At 46.4% G+C, this 17,386-nt stretch overlaps 1 protein-coding gene across 1 annotated transcript in view; it reads left to right on the top strand.

The window, feature by feature from the left end:
• LOC103773053 (tetratricopeptide repeat protein 9A-like) overlaps positions 1 to 4,427 on the top strand; it is a 4,962-nt gene extending 535 nt beyond the window's left edge. The window contains exon 2 of the mRNA XM_008940404.1: positions 3,281 to 4,427. Coding sequence (XP_008938652.1) covers positions 3,281 to 3,360 — 80 coding nt within the window. The 3' untranslated portion in view covers positions 3,361 to 4,427. The remainder of the gene's footprint in view (positions 1 to 3,280) is intronic.
• Positions 4,428 to 17,386: the final 12,959 nt, after the last annotated feature.

Genomic DNA, 17,386 nt, shown 5'->3' on the forward strand with positions numbered 1-17,386 from the left:
GCCGAGGCTGCGGCACAAGGTGACAGATCCTGCCTCTCCTCCCCTCCCTGGTTTCTTTTTGGAGAAGGGGGGATGGGGAAGAGTGTATCCTGGACATTACATTTTCTGACACCATGAGAAAAAGCTTTTTCCCCTCTTAACAAAACCAGGAGATTATTTACAAACCTCAACAGCCGTGCCTTCCACCATCTCAGTGAAGGGATAGGATTCTACTTTGATCAGGCATAGACATTTCCTTACAAAGCATTCATCAGAGTGTTTCAACTTTTGCCATGAAATTGGCCACTTGCCTGTTCAAGTACCTGTTGTCCATGCGTCAAAGCCCAACAATTAATTTTTGGACAGCAAAGAAATTATGTATTTGAACAATTTAGCCTTTTCAGAGCGACCATCTTTATTGCTAACCTAGCCAAGCTCAGAAGGCTACGATGCAGAGATAGTGCTTTTATTTTTCAAATTGTAATTGGGAGATTAAACCGTTTCTGTTAAAAGAAAGGAATTCTGTAATAGTCAAAGAAAAACTGAAGTGTCACAAGAAAGCCAAAAGGAAGCCATGTGCAAAGAAAACCCCACAGAGCAACTCTTCCACCCCAACCTAAGGTGGAAGAGCGAGAAGAGCATGAGACAGGAGTGAGGCTGGGGCTTGGCAGAGCACGGTGGAGCTGATGTTCATTGAAGTAAAGGAGGTGAGGGAGGCTGTCTGAGCTGGCTGTGCTTGATGTTTTACAGGCACTGGCCCTGCATGGCTCCCGTGGTGGCAGTGCCCTGGGGAGCACCATGGTGGGTGTGTTTAGGGGCATGCTGGGACCTCCTTCCTCTTCCACCTCCCATAGGGGTGCCTGGTCCCATCTGCCCTGCTTGGCCATGGGCTCCGGGCAGCCCGACAGCACAGCTGTGCACCCCCCACTCCCTGAGCAAATGTGCTTAAAAGCTCAGTTCAGCCTATTTTAGTTTGCAGTGTGTCCTCCTGCTTTCAGCCCCTGCCAGAACCAGGAAATGGAGAAGCCTACGTAAGAGAAAAATAGTTGGTGGAAAATAAGAAGTTATCCTAACCCTAAGGTTCTGACTAGGCTCAGGTGTGAAAAAGTCCTTTTAGGTGTGAAAAAGTTCTGAATCACTTTGCTTCCATTTTTTAAAAAAAAATATTTCTGTGCTCCCCCTCCCCCACTGGGGTGATACCATTTATTTAGTATCCCTCATTGCTTCTTGAAATAAAGACTAATTTATTCAACAGCAACCACTTCAAATACCACAGCTTGCTGCAAAAACATACCAGAAAGTGTCCCCAAAGGCCCTCAATGTATACAAAAAACAGCTCTGTCTTTCAGCTCTGCATCAGAGACTCTGCCCTGTTATTGTTAGACCATCCAAGGCCACCATTCTACTGTTTTATTTATGATTATGGAAAATGTGAAGACTGTTCAGGGGAAAAGAGGTGAATATATAAAATAAGGAAGGATGTGGTTGTTTAAAACTCCACAGTAGGAATCAGGTAGCACTATCAAGAATTATTATGTGACCTGCAATAAATCGGTGCCTCCACTTTCAGTATCTCCATCTGCAAAATGTGATTGTTTTCCTTTACCAGAGGGTTTTCTAGGCTCACTGGTAAAAGCACTCAGTTATTATTACAGCCATGTTCGAATAGTTTTGGCACAAATCACTGGCAGTTATTCTCTTTAGTGGGGGAGATTTTAGATGGTAAAGAGGAATTAGCCAGCAAAGGGGTTTACTGCTCAAAAGGGCTGTCAGCACAGCAAATCCCTTACAGCTATTTACTGTCTGTCAAGGGTGAAGGTTGGGTTGGGTTTGGCCTGATTTCTTATGATACCTCCAAAAAAATTTTAAAAATCACAAAAGAAGATGGAAATAACACAAGTTAATTGTACAACCCTCCTTCCTAAGGGAGAGGGGAGCCGCTGTTGACTGTTGATCTGACCCCTTCTCTGAGTTGTCCTTACCTGCAATTTCCACCTCGGCAGAAGGGGATCACTTCTTCCTCACTGAGAGATGAGTCTTCTCTTCATTAACCTTTCCAGTTAGCTTTAAAAAACTTCTGCAGGTAGAGCTAGTATGGTGCAATCCTATTAGATGGAGAAGGCTCGACAGAGTTCCACTTCTGTAATCAGAGTGCTGCTCTCATGATTTCTTTTTAGTAAAACCATGGCCCTCAGAAAGGAAACAAACCACTCCAAAACCTCCCCAGGAGATTTATAACTCACTTGCAGTGGGAACATCTCCCACCCTCTAACAGGCTACACCTTCTTTTGCTCCCAGCTTCCCAGGCGTGTGGTAGCCTCCCAGGTGAGTGAAGCTCTGCCATCAACAGCTAGCTACCTCACCCACCAGCCAAAAGGAGCTGGCAACCAACCTTCCATTGCCCAATGATGCCCTGAAGCCACCTCCATCCCCTCAGCTGGGTGACAGGTCCCTGCATGCCCAGGCAGGAGTGATTTCTTAACACACCTATGTGGTTATCCACATCCAGCAGATGCTCAAAGTAAACAGCTTTTCCTCCTTGCTGAGGTCAAACAAAACTCACATGTTCTGTGTGCTGTGCTGATGTGCTGAAAGACTGGAAGGAAAAAGAGGGCTCAGCTTAACCACCTGCACAGTGCTGGGATCTCACAGCTCTCCACAGGGGTGAATCAGTGCTTCTCTGCCCCTAGAACCTCGACAGGACAGACAAGGCAGTATGCAGCATGGGACAAAAATGCAGATAGGGTGTCATGGGGTTAGGACTTCCAAACATGACATTTAAGGAAAGCAAGGGTACAAAGAGAATGTGAAGGATGCTCTTCCCAATTCAGCTCGTCATGGGAAAAGGTGAGAAGAGTGAAATAGGCTGCAAAAGGAGCAGGAGGGTGAGAAGGCAGAGCACTTTTCACTGTACACAAAATGTCTTTAGGGGCTTGTGTGCAGGCGCTGAAGGAAGGGAAGCCAACAGAGGTTCTGCTCCACAGGAACAGGCAAGGGTGACCTGGACAGTTTCAGCTGAGTGAATTCAACTGTGCTGACCAACAGTAATCAGAGAGAAGGTAAAAACTAGCTGAGGCGAGACTGTGAGCAGCAGGGACGGCAGGCACAAAACAGAGCAGGTTCTCCAAAAGCAGAGCTGCAGGGTTTGGTTCAGAGTCCCCTCAGACTGCGGCACCCCTGCGGGCAGCGCTGGGGCCACGTTGCTCCCCAGGGGATGCACCGAGGAGGAAGGTGCAGTGTGTCTGTCTTCAGCAGGCAGTTGTAACCACCACACGTGTATGTGTGTGCTCTTCCCCTGCAGATACCAATGTCATACGATATATCCAGCTGACAGAGATGAAGCTCAGCAGATGTTCCCAGAGAGAGAAAGAAGCCTTGTGAAAATGAAGCCGCTTCAGCTGAAGTGCCCAAGGGGGAACATTTCCTTCCTAGAAGCTCATTTGGTGGATTTTCCCGTTTGCTCTGCCTCATCCTCATCTCCTCATCCATCCACTCTCCCTTGCTCTTCATTGAATCCCAGTCTTGAAGAAAAAAGAGACTGAGAAGCTGGATATGGCTGCTTGCCAACCATGGTAAAAACCCCTTCCCCATGGCAGGAGAGCACAATGGCTACAGCCAGCCTTGTTCCAAGACAGTGTCACACCTGGAGTAGGCAATGCCAGGGGGCCTTTCTGGTCCCGAGAGGACTGCCTATGACCTATTAGGGAAGCAACCCCCAGAACAACAAATTCCTGACCAGGCGAGATGAAGACAAACAGTTTCTGCTGTGAGTGATCCCTGGAGCTTGGAAGAGCTAAGAGACCCAGAGAGCCACTGGTCATTCCACAGGGGATAGCAAATGCCTTTTTACCATCAGTTCCCCTGCCTGCTTCCCCAGTGTGTGCTCCCAGTCTCCAGTGAGAGCTGACATGCTCCCAGTGTAACGCCAGTGATGACTGTTCTGAACATCCTCTTAAGGAAAGCACAGAGCACCCTACGACCCCCCGCAGAGCTGTCCCGGCGCCGCAGGAGAAGGCTGTGGGCTGCCACAGAAGGCTGGAGGGACTGTGGAAGTGTGGTGTACAGTGTGAGGGAAAAACTGTGAAATAATTCATTAAAGGCAAATAAAAATTATTAATAGGCAACACGTCCAGGCATTGCTTTTCAAAGGGACCTCTTGGGTTCCCCGTGTGCAGACAGACAATACAGTCTAGTGGAGGGCAGCATGGGGTGGGGAACAAGGGCCATCTCCATTCTGACCTTGGCTCTGCCAACACCTTGCTGTGTGATCTTGGGCAAGTCCCTGAGCCTCGCTGTGCCTCGGTTTCCCCATCTGTACACTGGGGACAATACTACTTCCCTACCTCGCAGGGGTGTTGTGAGGATGTGTTAGTTCATGTTTGTAAGCAACAGTGATGTACAGTGCTAAGTATTATTAGTACATTGGATTGAGGTCTTGATTCTCCCACCTTGTGTTGGTGCTTCCTGTGTCCTGTTTTTTCTTTTGTAGGAGAACACGGTGCTGACAAACAGGGCAGGACCAACAGCTTTGGAGCCTATTTCAGCAGCCCATAGGGCTTGTTTAAACTTCCTCCAGCAGCCTGGTCACTTCTAAGAGCTCAGCTCCTTGGCTCGAGGGTCCTTTCCAGAAACAGCCAGTAATGGGATCAGTAAGTGCCACAAACACATTTCCAGGGTGACTGCCCCATCAGTAGCCCACAGGGACCTGCTCCTAGTTGTAGGATGCACATGAGTGGCCTCACCCCACAGTGGTCGGTGTAAAGGGAATGTATGCAGAGACACTTCACTCGGCCCTCAGCTGAAACATGGAAATTGAAATACAAAGAGCTGGACAAAGTTCAGCCAAGTGCTGCATGTTTTGGCCACAGCGGACGTGGTGTCTGCAGACTGTTGGCTGTGGCATCCCACATTCCAGCTGTGGTGTCTCTCCACGTTCTTCTCTAGCCAAGATTTGGGAGTGTTGATAGAGAAGCATCAAGAGAAAAACCAAATCCCTATCATTGTCCCTGAAAAAAAATGAAGTTGTATTCTTTAGTTCAGGGACACGTCCAGCCCACACTGGGGTAGGGAAGAGACCATTTAAAGTGGAAGAGACCATTATTAAAATATGTCTCCGAGATAAGGTGAATCTACATCAGCCATGTGGAACTTATACTACCTGGGATGGCACCAGAAGTTCACATTCCTCAGGTGAGTGGTGGAAAGCACCTGCTTCCCAAAATTAGGAATGCTGTGTGCATCTACTGTGAAGGAAAGGGCTGTGTTCTGGAAGCAGCACAGTTGCTTCTTCAGAGGGCCCATGGTTCATACATCTCTGCCAGAAACAGCAAGAAACCTCTGCCCAGCACTGCACATGTCTAAGCAATAAATGAGGCTACAGCTGCTGCTAGGACAACAATTGAGTTAAAGAGGACAAATAAGCAAAATCCTGTAGGTAAGTATTAACTAGACCAGAAAAAGTTTAGGTAGAGGTGTGCTTGGGTACGAGTGAGGCATACCTTGTACTGTGTAAAACACAGAGCTCACAAAATTCCAGTTCTCAGGCACATGTAGTCCTCCATATCCTAAATATATCACAGCATACAACAAGTTCAAATAGAGGTGACTCCTTCCTTCCTCATATTGCTCATGACAGTTCATCCTACTCATGTGTGTGTCTCTTAACTAGGAGTGAAATGAGGATTCATCCTGCGGGCCATGCAGGAGGAGAGGACACCACCTACACACACAGGCTCTGCCCCAGGAAAGCTCAGGAGAGCAGAGGCAGGCTTCTTGCTCATGACCTTAATGTGAGAGAAAGGGCATTTTCCAGTCACTGGAGACGTAGGTCCATGGACTGTCACTTTGGAAACCAGTTTAGCTCTCACAATGGATTCGCTGACATCAGGCACTGCATCAGTCCCACATATCCATCAGTATAAGATGGGCACAACAGACTCCAGCTGAGTCTCTTCAGTTCTCAGCCCCTTTTCCTCCAGGAGCACTGCAAAGTGTAGGGGAAAGAGGGAAGGTTGTGAATGTGCCTATGAAAAAGTTCTGAGTGAACCTCCAGCTGCTACAAAACAACCTGCTTTCTGCAGAAAATGGTTCTCGTTGTGTACCTTGACACTCAGAGTACTTGCAAGTAGTTCACACACACCAGGAGCTGGAAGAAGGAAGTCACCAAAGAGAAAACAGAATCAGGGGCTGTTTTGCCAGCTATGTATTACCTGTGTGTTTCCACAGTGACACAGAGCTTGAGGAAAACATGGATAAAACTCTGTGTCAAGGAGAAAGACAGCAGCAATGCTACCGGAGCAGACAGAGCTCCTGTGGACTGCACTCTCCCCACAGGAGCCAGCTCTGCCTTGCAGTATCAAATATCCCAGTGGAGCCTGCAGTCTAATTGGAAAGATGTGCTGACACATCACCACTTCTGCTGCATTTGTCAGGGAGTAGGGAAGAGCCGTGGAAACTTCTTAAAAGGCTTTATCTGCTGCAGAAAGACAGACAAGGCATATTTGACATCCAGCACATCAAGGGGCTCTTCAGCTCTAGAGGAGCAGGGCCCTAAAAGACCATGGGCAAATTTATGTCCTGGGCACTGCTGAATTTAAGTATATCTAAGGGAGAAACTTGTGGGTTTGTCCAAGAAATGCCTTGACAGGAAACAGAAGGGTGAAATAAGGATTGGCCATAAGGGGTAGAAGCTAGTATCAAGCCCCCAAGAAAGAGGTCAGCAAGACTCTCCAGAGTTCATAGTTAGAGAGTTACACACCATTTCCAGTAGTGGTCCTTAACAGCCAGGTGTGGGGGTGTGAGCAGAGGCCACCCAGTCCCACCCAGGTTACCCAGCTGTTGCTGCAGGGAGCTGGAGAGGCAGAGGACACTGTTGGAGGTGGTCATGTCCACGACAAGCTGATGTTATTTTTCTGTGGAGCAGTCAAACAGCAATGTGAGAATACACATCCTGGAAGCCAAATCGAGCAGACAAGGCTTTCTCTTAGCCAGGTGGCATACATGTTATGTCCTTAAGACATGGGACATGGAATGAACACAGGCCCCTCCACATGCCCAGTGTCTCCGGCGCAATGGGAGATGAGCCCAGTCTCCCATCACATGTGGAAACAGCAGGAAAAAGATGGCAGACACCAGGCAGAGCAGCAGGAGAGCTGACAGCCAGCAGGAACTGAGGCTGACATGGGAGAGGAATAAGCTGATCACGGGATGCAAAGTACAAGCCAAACCTCAGTTCACGGGCAGAATGAGAATTGAACTGGAAAAAAAAACGACCAAAGGCTTCACCACATTGTTTGCAGTTCATAACAAGACCCAGTTTTAATTGGCAGGATACACAGCAGGAAAAAAGGCAGTAAGATTAGAGGTGGCTTTCCAGCTGCAGGGGGCATAAGAGTGGGAGGCTTCCTTCCTCCCACACAATCATTTCTGGAAGTGTGAGGAGAGGACAAACACATGCTGGCTGTAGAATTTTTCCAAATACGTGTTAACCGTTGCAGTTGGTAAAAGTGGCCTGGACAGGGAGGAGAAGTCTTTGTTGAAATTAAGAAGAGGGTATGACTGGTTTCCAGAACTGACAGGAATGCAAAGGCCTGGCTATTCTTGCTTGCTAGTGAACCCAGGAGCTCCTAAGATGAAGAGGAGGATCCTTAGTGCAGAGAAACCCTCTTAGATGTGCATCTCCATTTTGCTTTCACAGAATTTCTCTGCACGTTTCACATGTGTAAATGTTCTCCCCAGATGACAGCCCAGCAGGCACAGGGGCGGCTGTGTTCCCATGGTACTTCAGATGAGATCTCCAGAGGTTTCTTCTGCTTTGTTTTCTCTATGGACAATCCCTTGATGATACCCTTTCTCTCTTCTTTTTCCAAGGTGCAGGAGAGGGGAAGGGGGAGGGCATGCACTGAGCAAAGGGGAAATCAAACCAAATTCACACAGACCTGCTGACTACCCCTCTCCTCTGCTCATTTATCCACCATTCCTTCTACACCTTGAAGCACAGTGATGTTCCTCCCAAGTTTCTCCTGTGAAAATCCTTGCTCTGTGCAGTAGTTATTTAAGCTGACAGAGAGACAATTCCCAATTCCCTTATGGAGGAACTGGTGGGCCAGTGTGCCATCCCGATGAGATGCTTGGGAGGGTGCAGTAAATTACCAGGTCTCTTCATACTATCTGTGGATTTGCATAACCAATTGGTAGGACTTTGTATTGCTGCAGCTGGTATGATGTGGTTCCCAGAGATTGCTTGGGCTGATCTTAGTTGCTCCTCAGTGACTACATGCTGCAGGCTGTACCAGCACACCACCAGCAACCCCCACGCTGCCTCAGCGCAGGTGATGAGGAGACAAGACACCCTCCTGGCTCCTCTCACAGCTACAGCTGAAGGAAGGTAAATTCAGGGATGCTTGATAAGAACATGAAAGGAAACCTGAGGCAATAGGCTGAGGTGGAAGTGGTCACACAGTTGTAAGGAGAGGTTAAAAAAAACCCAAACACTGTCATTTGCTTCCCAGAGATGGACGCTCCCTCTGTCACAGCAAGGGGCCAGCTCAAACTCTGTTCAGCCCAGAGAGCTGTGCCTACAGCAACTGTTTCCAGTAGCAGGTGTGGTGGGGAATCAGGAGATAAATAGACTGTGTAGAGAGTCAATCTTTTTATTTTCATCCTCACTCCTTATCCTGTGGAAAGCATCTGTTGCAGTAAAGGGACATAAGATGGGCATGTGTGGTGGCCCAGCCTCCTGCTGTACACGGCACTCACGAGAGCTCCCTGTTCCCCACCACAGCCTACAGAGGCACTGGGAGATTAGCTCAGAGGAAGGGTGAATCACCAGTGTAGTCTCTTGATTACACTATTTTCTCCCCAGAGCTGAGCTAACAGAAGCATACGAGCATATGTTCTCTTGTCTATTGTCAGAGCCACAAATCAAAACTGTGATTAATCTGAAACTGTACATTTTCTGTATTAGACCCCAGCTTACCTCAGTGCTGCCAAGCTTTGGTGTTAACCACTGTGAGATACTGACATCCAAAATGTAAAATATGACCCCTGAACATGACAGAAGAGTTTTCCATAAAGAAATCTAGCAATAATAATAACAATAATAAAATAAAAGGACCAAGTTACTAGGAAGAGAAGTTAGATTTAATATTAAATCATCTCAACCAGCAATTTTGTTTCCAGCATTTCTACATCTCTTGAAATGAGAGTAGGGCAAGTGTTTGGTTACCTGCTCATCTGAGTTGCCAGGTCAGCAGGCTTTCATCTGGCCATGAATCTGCAGTGAGCATCATTGCTTACACACGTGGAGAGAGGAGGGACAAGATAGCCAAAGGGAGCTGAGAGCTTCACTGGATGTGAAAACCAGCCTGAGGGAAAAGTCTCATAACAAATCAGTCAGAGCAGCTCCAATTCACAGCCTGGGATCCTGTTTGGGTGAGAAACGAGACACAGAGTAGATCAAAAGACAGTTAAGGTGGGACTTGTAGGAACAGAGGAGAAAGAGATACAGATACCCATAGCTGAAGGTCTGAAAGGCCTGGCAGGAGCTCTGACTCCAGGGCAGAGGAAGGGTTTTTGGAATGGGAGACACAACAAGGAGTGAAGCATGAGAGAAGAAGGAAGTACAGAAATGGAATATGGTATAAAAATTAAAAGATGGAGATGGTAGGAAGTCTTCCCATCCGTGACACAAGTAGAACTTGTGGGCTTTGGCATCTGGGTGACCAGACCCTGCCATAGCTCTGCCCCTGGAGATGGAGGAAGAGTGAGACCACTATCTTCCTGAGCACCCAAGGAGGAGACCTCAGACAGTGGCTGTCTGTTGGACCTTTAACTGCTGATCCTTTTCTTCTGCTTCTGTATTGCTTTCCATGTGGTAAACCAAGAGAGAGACCAACTGCCTTGCCTTAATGTACTCTTCAACACACGACAGCAGCATTGGGGTGGGGAGGATGAGGACAACATGTGTAGGGTCCTCATTTGAAGACCTATATTAGCTGGAAGTGGTAACCCACCTTCATCATGTGTTTTGGGGACCAGGTTATTTTGGGACCTGAAACAAAGCAAATGAAAGGTTTTTTCCAAGGTTGCTAAGGGAGTTTGATTTTCTGGATGACTTCACATCCCAGCCCTTCTGCCAAAGCTGTCCATAAAGCAAGCTGCTGTTCCACTTTGGCGGGGGGAGCTTTTGCTGTCTAAGCCTCTGCTCCAGCAGTGATTCAAGCTCAGATGCAGTTGTACCTTGTTCCTCCTGCAGCAGCATCTTTAACTCTTGTTCTAGACAGAAACTGTTGCTCAGCATGTGTCACTACAATTAAAATGTATTTTAATGGCCGCTGGGGAAAAAAAAATACATATTCAGATGCCCCAGAATGAAACAGATGGACAAAGAGTTTCTCTGATTTCACTCAGCAAAGACAGCTGGGGGTTTACAGATGGGAACACAAGGATTTTCACTTTCTAAACCAACAATGGATGGTTTGCAGTCAGTCTAGCTGCCAGTGTTGTTCTCATTTCATGATAGAAGCCCAAAGAAAGCAGCTTAGAATGGCCTGGAACAGCCTCAGGGCAAAGTCACAGTGCTGGATGGACTGTGGTCTCAGCTCCCTGGAAAGAGCTGGTGACAGAGCTGCAGGCTCTGCAGGCTCCCTCCACTTCCCACAGCAGCACCACTGGGTTGCAGCAGATCTTTTGGCATCAGATAAAACCCAGCTGTTTTGTGCTGCCTCCTACAACCTTCTGCTTAGAAGATCAGTCAGACCTCTGACTGGCATATCCCCATGGCTAACAACTCTCACATGTTTTGACTCTATCTTTGGTGCTGGGACCACGCTGTCATCCTGAGGTAGAGGTAGGGCCTTGTTTCTAAGAGCCCTTTAAAAACTGAGAAGCAATGATTCCAAACATCTACAGGCAAACTAAAAATCCAGCACAGCAGCACCCCAAACTTCAGTTTTCACCTCAGCCTGGCAAGCTCAAGTTGCAGTTCTGCAGATTTAAGGCTGTCAATCTGGGATATTTGATTGACTTCTGATTTTTTTTTTTTTTTCCATATGAGAGAAGCTGAAAAGCTGTACACAGGAACAGAGTCTCAATCTGGAGATTACAGCCAACTGCACAGCTGGACTCTCAGATTGGTGGCTGGGAATGTAACGCTGTCAGTTTGGAAAATCACATCATTTATAGCACACACAGTCAGAATTCAAATCAACAGAAAAATGAGGAACCCCACAGCATCATTACAAAACAAGCTCCATTTTTCTTCACCAGCAACACATTCTCTTCTAAGACACGTGCTGTTGGTGAGAGACATCTCTCTTATTTTCAGTGTTCTGGGACAGCCATTTCACTGGTCATTCAATGCCAAATGGACTCCTTAACTAATGAAAGGTGGCTGTCTAACAAAAGGTGGGATCTCTCCTTTTCACTCATCACCAGTATAAATACAGATTCCCTGCAGGGACTTCATAGTTCTGTTCAGGATGAGCAAGCTAACCCATCTCCTCTCGTACCATGAATCTGATGAAGTACCAAATCTGCAAACAGGACTGGAAAAGATCCTCAAGAGAGCATCTACATCACTCCGTTGCCTTAAGGCAGTTAGGTCAGGTGGACTTAAACTGCTCCTGAGAGTTGTTTATCTAACCTGTTCTTAAAAGCCTCCTTAAAAGCAGAATAACACCATCTTCACAGATGGAAAGTTAAGAGACATTTACTAAAGCATAAACTAAGTCTTCTTTGCAGTGATTTAAACCAATTACTTCTTGTTTCAGCTACAGTAGATATTACCAAAAAACCTGTTCTCTTACTTTGCAGCAGTTCCTGATCTTTGTGAAAGGCTCTTCTCCTGGACTCTGATCTTTCAGCTTCCATCAACATTTGTGCAACTCAGCAATTTTCCTGGCTCCTTGCTTGTGCTCCTCACTTTCCTCTGGATTTCTTCCAGGTGCTTTACATCTTTATTGGAGTGCAGTGCTTGAAAGTACGACAGCTCTCCAGGTGTGTGTGGCCTTCCAGAGAAGGGTAGAGCAGAAATATTATTTCAGAAGTCCTATGTGTGATGGGCCTCCCTGTATGCTCTTTGCAGGAGCAGGACATCATTGACTCGTGTGAAGTCTCACCCCAGGCTGCTTTGACTCATCCCAGTTTTTTTTCTGCTGTGTTGCCAATCAGGTGCTTTTGTACCCGTGCAGCCAGTACACCTTACTGAGCTGCATCCTATTTGGTTGAGAAACAGCTAGATTCCAGAAAATCAGACATCACAATTCTTTTTCAACAGGAAGAGCAGATCTGCATCTCTCTGCTTTTTAAAGGGGACTTGTGACCACATTTTAAGACAAAGCAAAAGCAAATTTTGGCATGAAATGCCAGCTTTTGGGTACCTTTTGGAACAGGAAAATCACCTGTTCCACTTTTGTGGTATTGCTAATAAGTTCTACAGCTGCAGAAGCTCTGCAGTGCCTTAGCAGCTAAGAAAAACACTACTTGACAGTTGAGAGTCACAGTCTGCTGGGAGCATCGCTCACAGTTGTCTTTCATCAGGCCAAGCAACTCCTTCTGCTCTTTCAGATTACCTTGCAGAGTCAGGGCATATTCAGATCATCTGAAACAAGTAGGATTAATCATGCCTGAGCAAGATGGGAACGCTGAAGAACATGGCACAAAAATCAAGAGCTATTGTGTTGTTCACCACACCCTGCAAGTTCCTTCCCCAGCAGCCCCCAGTCAGACAGAAGATCCATGTTTCTTTCAAAACCTTCTAAGCAGAGGTCACAGGCAGTTCAGCCCATAGATTTGAATTCTCAGCTCTCCTGGGTTTCTTGTTTTTTTAGCACCTAACCAGGAACAAAAAAAAAACAGAAGAAATGAAAACTAAAGATGAGAGATGGGGGAGGGGAAAACATGTCAATCAATAGTTGCCCAGATTCCAGTGAAGATTATGGTTTGAATTCTCTTCTTCATAGATTTTATTCTGTATTTGCAGGTAGGGAGTAGTTCAGTGTCTGGCTTGCTGTTTGCTCTTTCCCAACAGGAGAAAGCATGTGCAACAGAGGACTTGGGCAGGTCATTTTAATGCACAAATTCCAGTGTTTTCTTCTCTAGCAAACACCAAAGAAATGTGCCCCACAGAAGTCACAAGCAGTGTGAGGTTTCTGAAAAGGCTGAAGTGGTGTTAATTATCTCCCACCATCACTGAACATCTAGTTACAGAGTGAAGTCAGCTTTGAACTGGATCTGATTCTCCATGGCAGAACTGTGGCAAGAGCAGAGTCAAATCTGTAGCTGCTTGGTGATATTGGACCAGGCTGTAGGACATTGCTAGAACTCCCTACTCACTGCAGGCTCCATGCCAAGGTTCATGGTAAAAGGTGCTAATTGCTGGGATCAGATCATTGCTTTCAGGGCAGGTAGGTCCCTGACTTTCCAAGATGGCCAGTGATGGCATAAAGCCTGTGATGTAATCTGCTGTGTGAGATCTTCAGGCAAGCATGGGTTCTCTGAAGAGCAGGTGAAGTGGCCAGGCACAAACGTGCAGCGTCCACCTCCACTGAATAGCTTGTTGCACATACAAACTCAGCCTGTCCTCATAACGTGACTTGGTGGGGTTCAGCTTCTGCCAAAAGAGGAAATAATCTAAACACTCACCACTCTTGATGGCAGCAGTGAGCTGAAGACATCTAAAAAGATGTTAAGTATCCCTGGGAAATCCATGGCAATTTAGCCTGAGAATGTCGGCTGGATGCAGACAAATGTTGGCACCTCCCCAAGACATTGAAGGAAATAAAGCTGATTAAAGTAGCTGAGGATCTGGCACATGACTACATTGCTGAAGAGTAGCTCAGAGGGGAAGAATAGTTATGTGGAGCAGTAGAAGCTGGACTTTGAGTTCTGCAGCTCTCTGTTTTACTTGGGCCATGTCAGAGAGCTGTGCTGAACCTTATTTCTCACTTCACTGAACTATCCACATCTTCTCTTGCTGAGTATGGAAGAATTCAGCAAATAATGTTTCCAGCACACTTCTGAAGGGACTCTAGGAGTATGTCTTGTTGCTGCTGTTTTTAGAAAGAAGAACACAGTCTGCTGCTGAATAATTAATCTGATGCAAAAAACAGCCAGTGAGCTGTTGAACAAAGATGCTGTAAAATGAGACATAATTACAGAGTGGTTACAGGGAGCAGGACACAGATGGAGCTCTCAGGTTGGCTGATGGTGATGTCAGGGTACAGATAACACAGATGTGTGGTGGGTTACATACTGTATTTCTGGATTAGTGTAAGACTTTGCCTTTAACTTTTGACATACCCAAGGAATACCTGATTTGGAGAGACCATCTCTGGTGGAGAAAGGGGTTTCCATGTCCCCAGCTTTTTTGGTACTTGACCTTTCTGGTAAGACTGTAGAAGCAGCACCTAATGCTGACTGAGAGGTACTGTCCTCTCACATCAATACTGATTTTCTTGACAGGAGGAATGGACAGAGCTGCTCATTCCCCAAAAATGTGCCACGTTGTGGACACCAAATTTTCTGTGACAATTTTTTGTTTTTAAAGGGAAGGAGACTCCCTACCTCAGAAAGCTGCTTGAAAAAAAGACATCAGCATTCACAGAGCTCAGCCTGCAGCATGGGATCTCTAGAGCCAAATCTCTGTTCTTCATCAGATGACCCAAGAAAACCTCCCTCTGCTCTGGCTTGGGAATAAAACCCATTCCTGTCCCTAAGGCTACATCCTTTGCTCTCACATAATCAGTCAGTGTCTTGAAAATGGGTACAAGACCTCCAATTGACATTTATGTGCACAGAGCTGCAGTGCCCCAGTTCTTGTGCAAGGACTGTGAAAGCTTCCAGTGGGCCAGCAAAAACCAGGCAAAAACTAAACCAGGAACAGAGACCTACTTCAGCTCACTTGTCACCAGTTAAACAAAAGCCAGAACTTCCAGATACTACTGATGGATTCAAGCCTGGCTTAAGAGACTGAAAGACAAAAGTCTCTCCTGCATGCCAGGTCTCCAGCTAATTCTGGCCCATGAGGCTGATTCAGGGGATGGGGAGCCTGGAAGATGTGGGTGGCTTGGAGCCAGGGAGAGAAAGTGGAACATGAAAAGAGGCTTTATCATGCATTTTCATTACAGTAGCCAAAATACCCTTCTGTTCTTTCTCCTATATCCTAGTGAGAGCACAACTGAAGTGTGAAGAACTGTTTAATGGATTTAGTGATAGTATTGATCTCCTGTCATTTAAAAAGGGACTCGGAGCTTAATCAGATCTGTAGAAGCGTCTCATTATTTATTTTGCCAAAGGAAAGGATTAGATATCAGAGGAAGAAAAGGCCCTTCAGCAGGCATGGGTTTGCTCTGCAGGATGAAAATCCATCCATTTACTCTTACCCATACATGTATTTAAATAGGAAAGACTCCAAACAGCTCTCCATGAGATTCTGCCTGGAGGAACTCATACAGCAGCAATAAACAGAGGTAGGCTCAGCAGTGCAGCAAACTGGCTCTTTGCTTTCCAACACCCTGATTTAGCTCCATTATCTGGTCACCTAAGCATTAACAGTAGAAATTATGTTGCTGGTAACAGTCAGAGACAAACTGAGGAAGTTATCACCTTCTGAGGTGCCTTCCTGCTACTGAGGTAGAAAGCAATGTTTACTTGCAGGCTGAACACACCTGACTCGGAAGCGACACAGAAAGAAGAAACCAGAAACCCTCTGATGCCATTTTTACAGTCACCTTTGAGACAACAGAAAGTTGGCTCATCTCTTTTTGGAAACTTTATTGGCAGGTTTGCAGAGAAGACAATGGAACATTGGTTTGGGCCGGGAGGTTTTGGACAACCCCTGTGTCCCAAACGCATAGGTGAGGAATGGAAGGTGCACAAAACCTGATGACTATGAAGGGTTAATCCTTTCATTTTCTAGCCATCAGGAACCTTTTTCCAGGGCAGAGGTGTGTTAGCAGGTGAGCAGGGTATCTGCTTGAAACACTGCAGGCAGGCAACCCCAGCGTGGCCTTCAAAGCAGAGGGACATCACTCTAAATCAGAGACAACTTCAGGGATCTTCAGGAAGATCCACCGCCAAATTTCTAGAGAAGCCTGAAAGTGTCTGTCAAGCCTGCAGCCTGTGCCCAAGTGCTGGGGAGCAGCACTGCTGTGCCCCAGGGAGCCTGGGGGACATCCCTCTGGGCTGGTGGCATCCTCCAAGGGCCAATGGGCAAGCTGGCAGCGACTGCTGGGAGACAGAGGGTGAGGAGGGAGGCATGGTGGGGGTGTAAATTCTAATTCCCTGTTTTACCAGTGGATTTCACCCAGCACTCACTGACAGATGATAAATTTAGCAGGAAAGGAACACTATATTTTTTTAGTGTTCCTATTAAGAGGGTGACAGCGTTGGAAAGGTGCTATTTGTTATTTACCTACACTGCAGTATGTTACACACTTCAGTCTGACATTAGAGTCCAGGATCTCAGAGGTATTTTAAGAAGTCTGTATTTCTGAAATTCTGATGTAGATCCAAAAAACTCGCCGAGGCAGGAGGATCAATCAGCTACAAATACATTGTCTGGTTACAGGAGTCCCAAGTGTAGAGTCACTTTGTCTTAAAAGAGAACTTTCCCCTTATGCTCAACCATCTATTTCATGCAATGACTGAATGTCTGCTGAAAAACTGTCTTGTCATCTGTTGCAATAAAAATACTATGTAAAAATGCTATGTTCCATCATAGCTTGGCTGTGCCTCCTGAAATGCTGCAGCCCACGGCCTCGAGGGCAGAAAGCCTGACACCTTCTCTCTCAGAAAGAAGAAATGCTTTGGTCCTCTTGCACGTTTTGCCCAGAGTGCCAGAGCCCTTCCCTTCCTAAAGCAAGAGTCTTCAAGCTCTCCTTCCATTGTTGGAGTATTTCTTACAGGGGTACCTTGGATTTCTATATGATTTGCAAACTCCTCCCCCAGATTTTATGTTCTGTATTATAGCCACAATCAGTTACAAAAATAGATGGCATTTCTGACTTCCAGAGTTCAGTCTGAACCTTACCAGCATAGCAAGAGTTTGGGAGACATGGTGAATGCTTGTGTCACCTCTGCACTGCACCTTTTCAGCTGTAGGAGGACCTGTCATTTTAGGAAGGCCAACTCCTGCAGCACGATCCAGGAAGCAGCTAAGTGCTTCTGTGTTTTCATTTGTCATCACATCGAAACTAACTCAAGCCTTACAGCCTGAAAGCAGATATTCCCTACAAGTGCAGAAAAGTCAGCAAAGTAAACTGCCTCTTTTTAGAATTGTGTTCTATAATAAGCAAGTGTTACTAGGAGTGCTAATATAATTAGGAGTGAGGAGAGAACTTTGTTTTGATTTCACATCAGGATTTTGTGATGCTGAGGAGCATGCCACAGTGGTTCTGGGGTGTTC

The sequence above is a fragment of the Merops nubicus genome, unplaced genomic scaffold (genome assembly GCF_000691845.1).
Source record: "Merops nubicus isolate BGI_N331 unplaced genomic scaffold, ASM69184v1 scaffold7445, whole genome shotgun sequence".
NCBI classification, from domain to species: domain Eukaryota; kingdom Metazoa; phylum Chordata; class Aves; order Coraciiformes; family Meropidae; genus Merops; species Merops nubicus.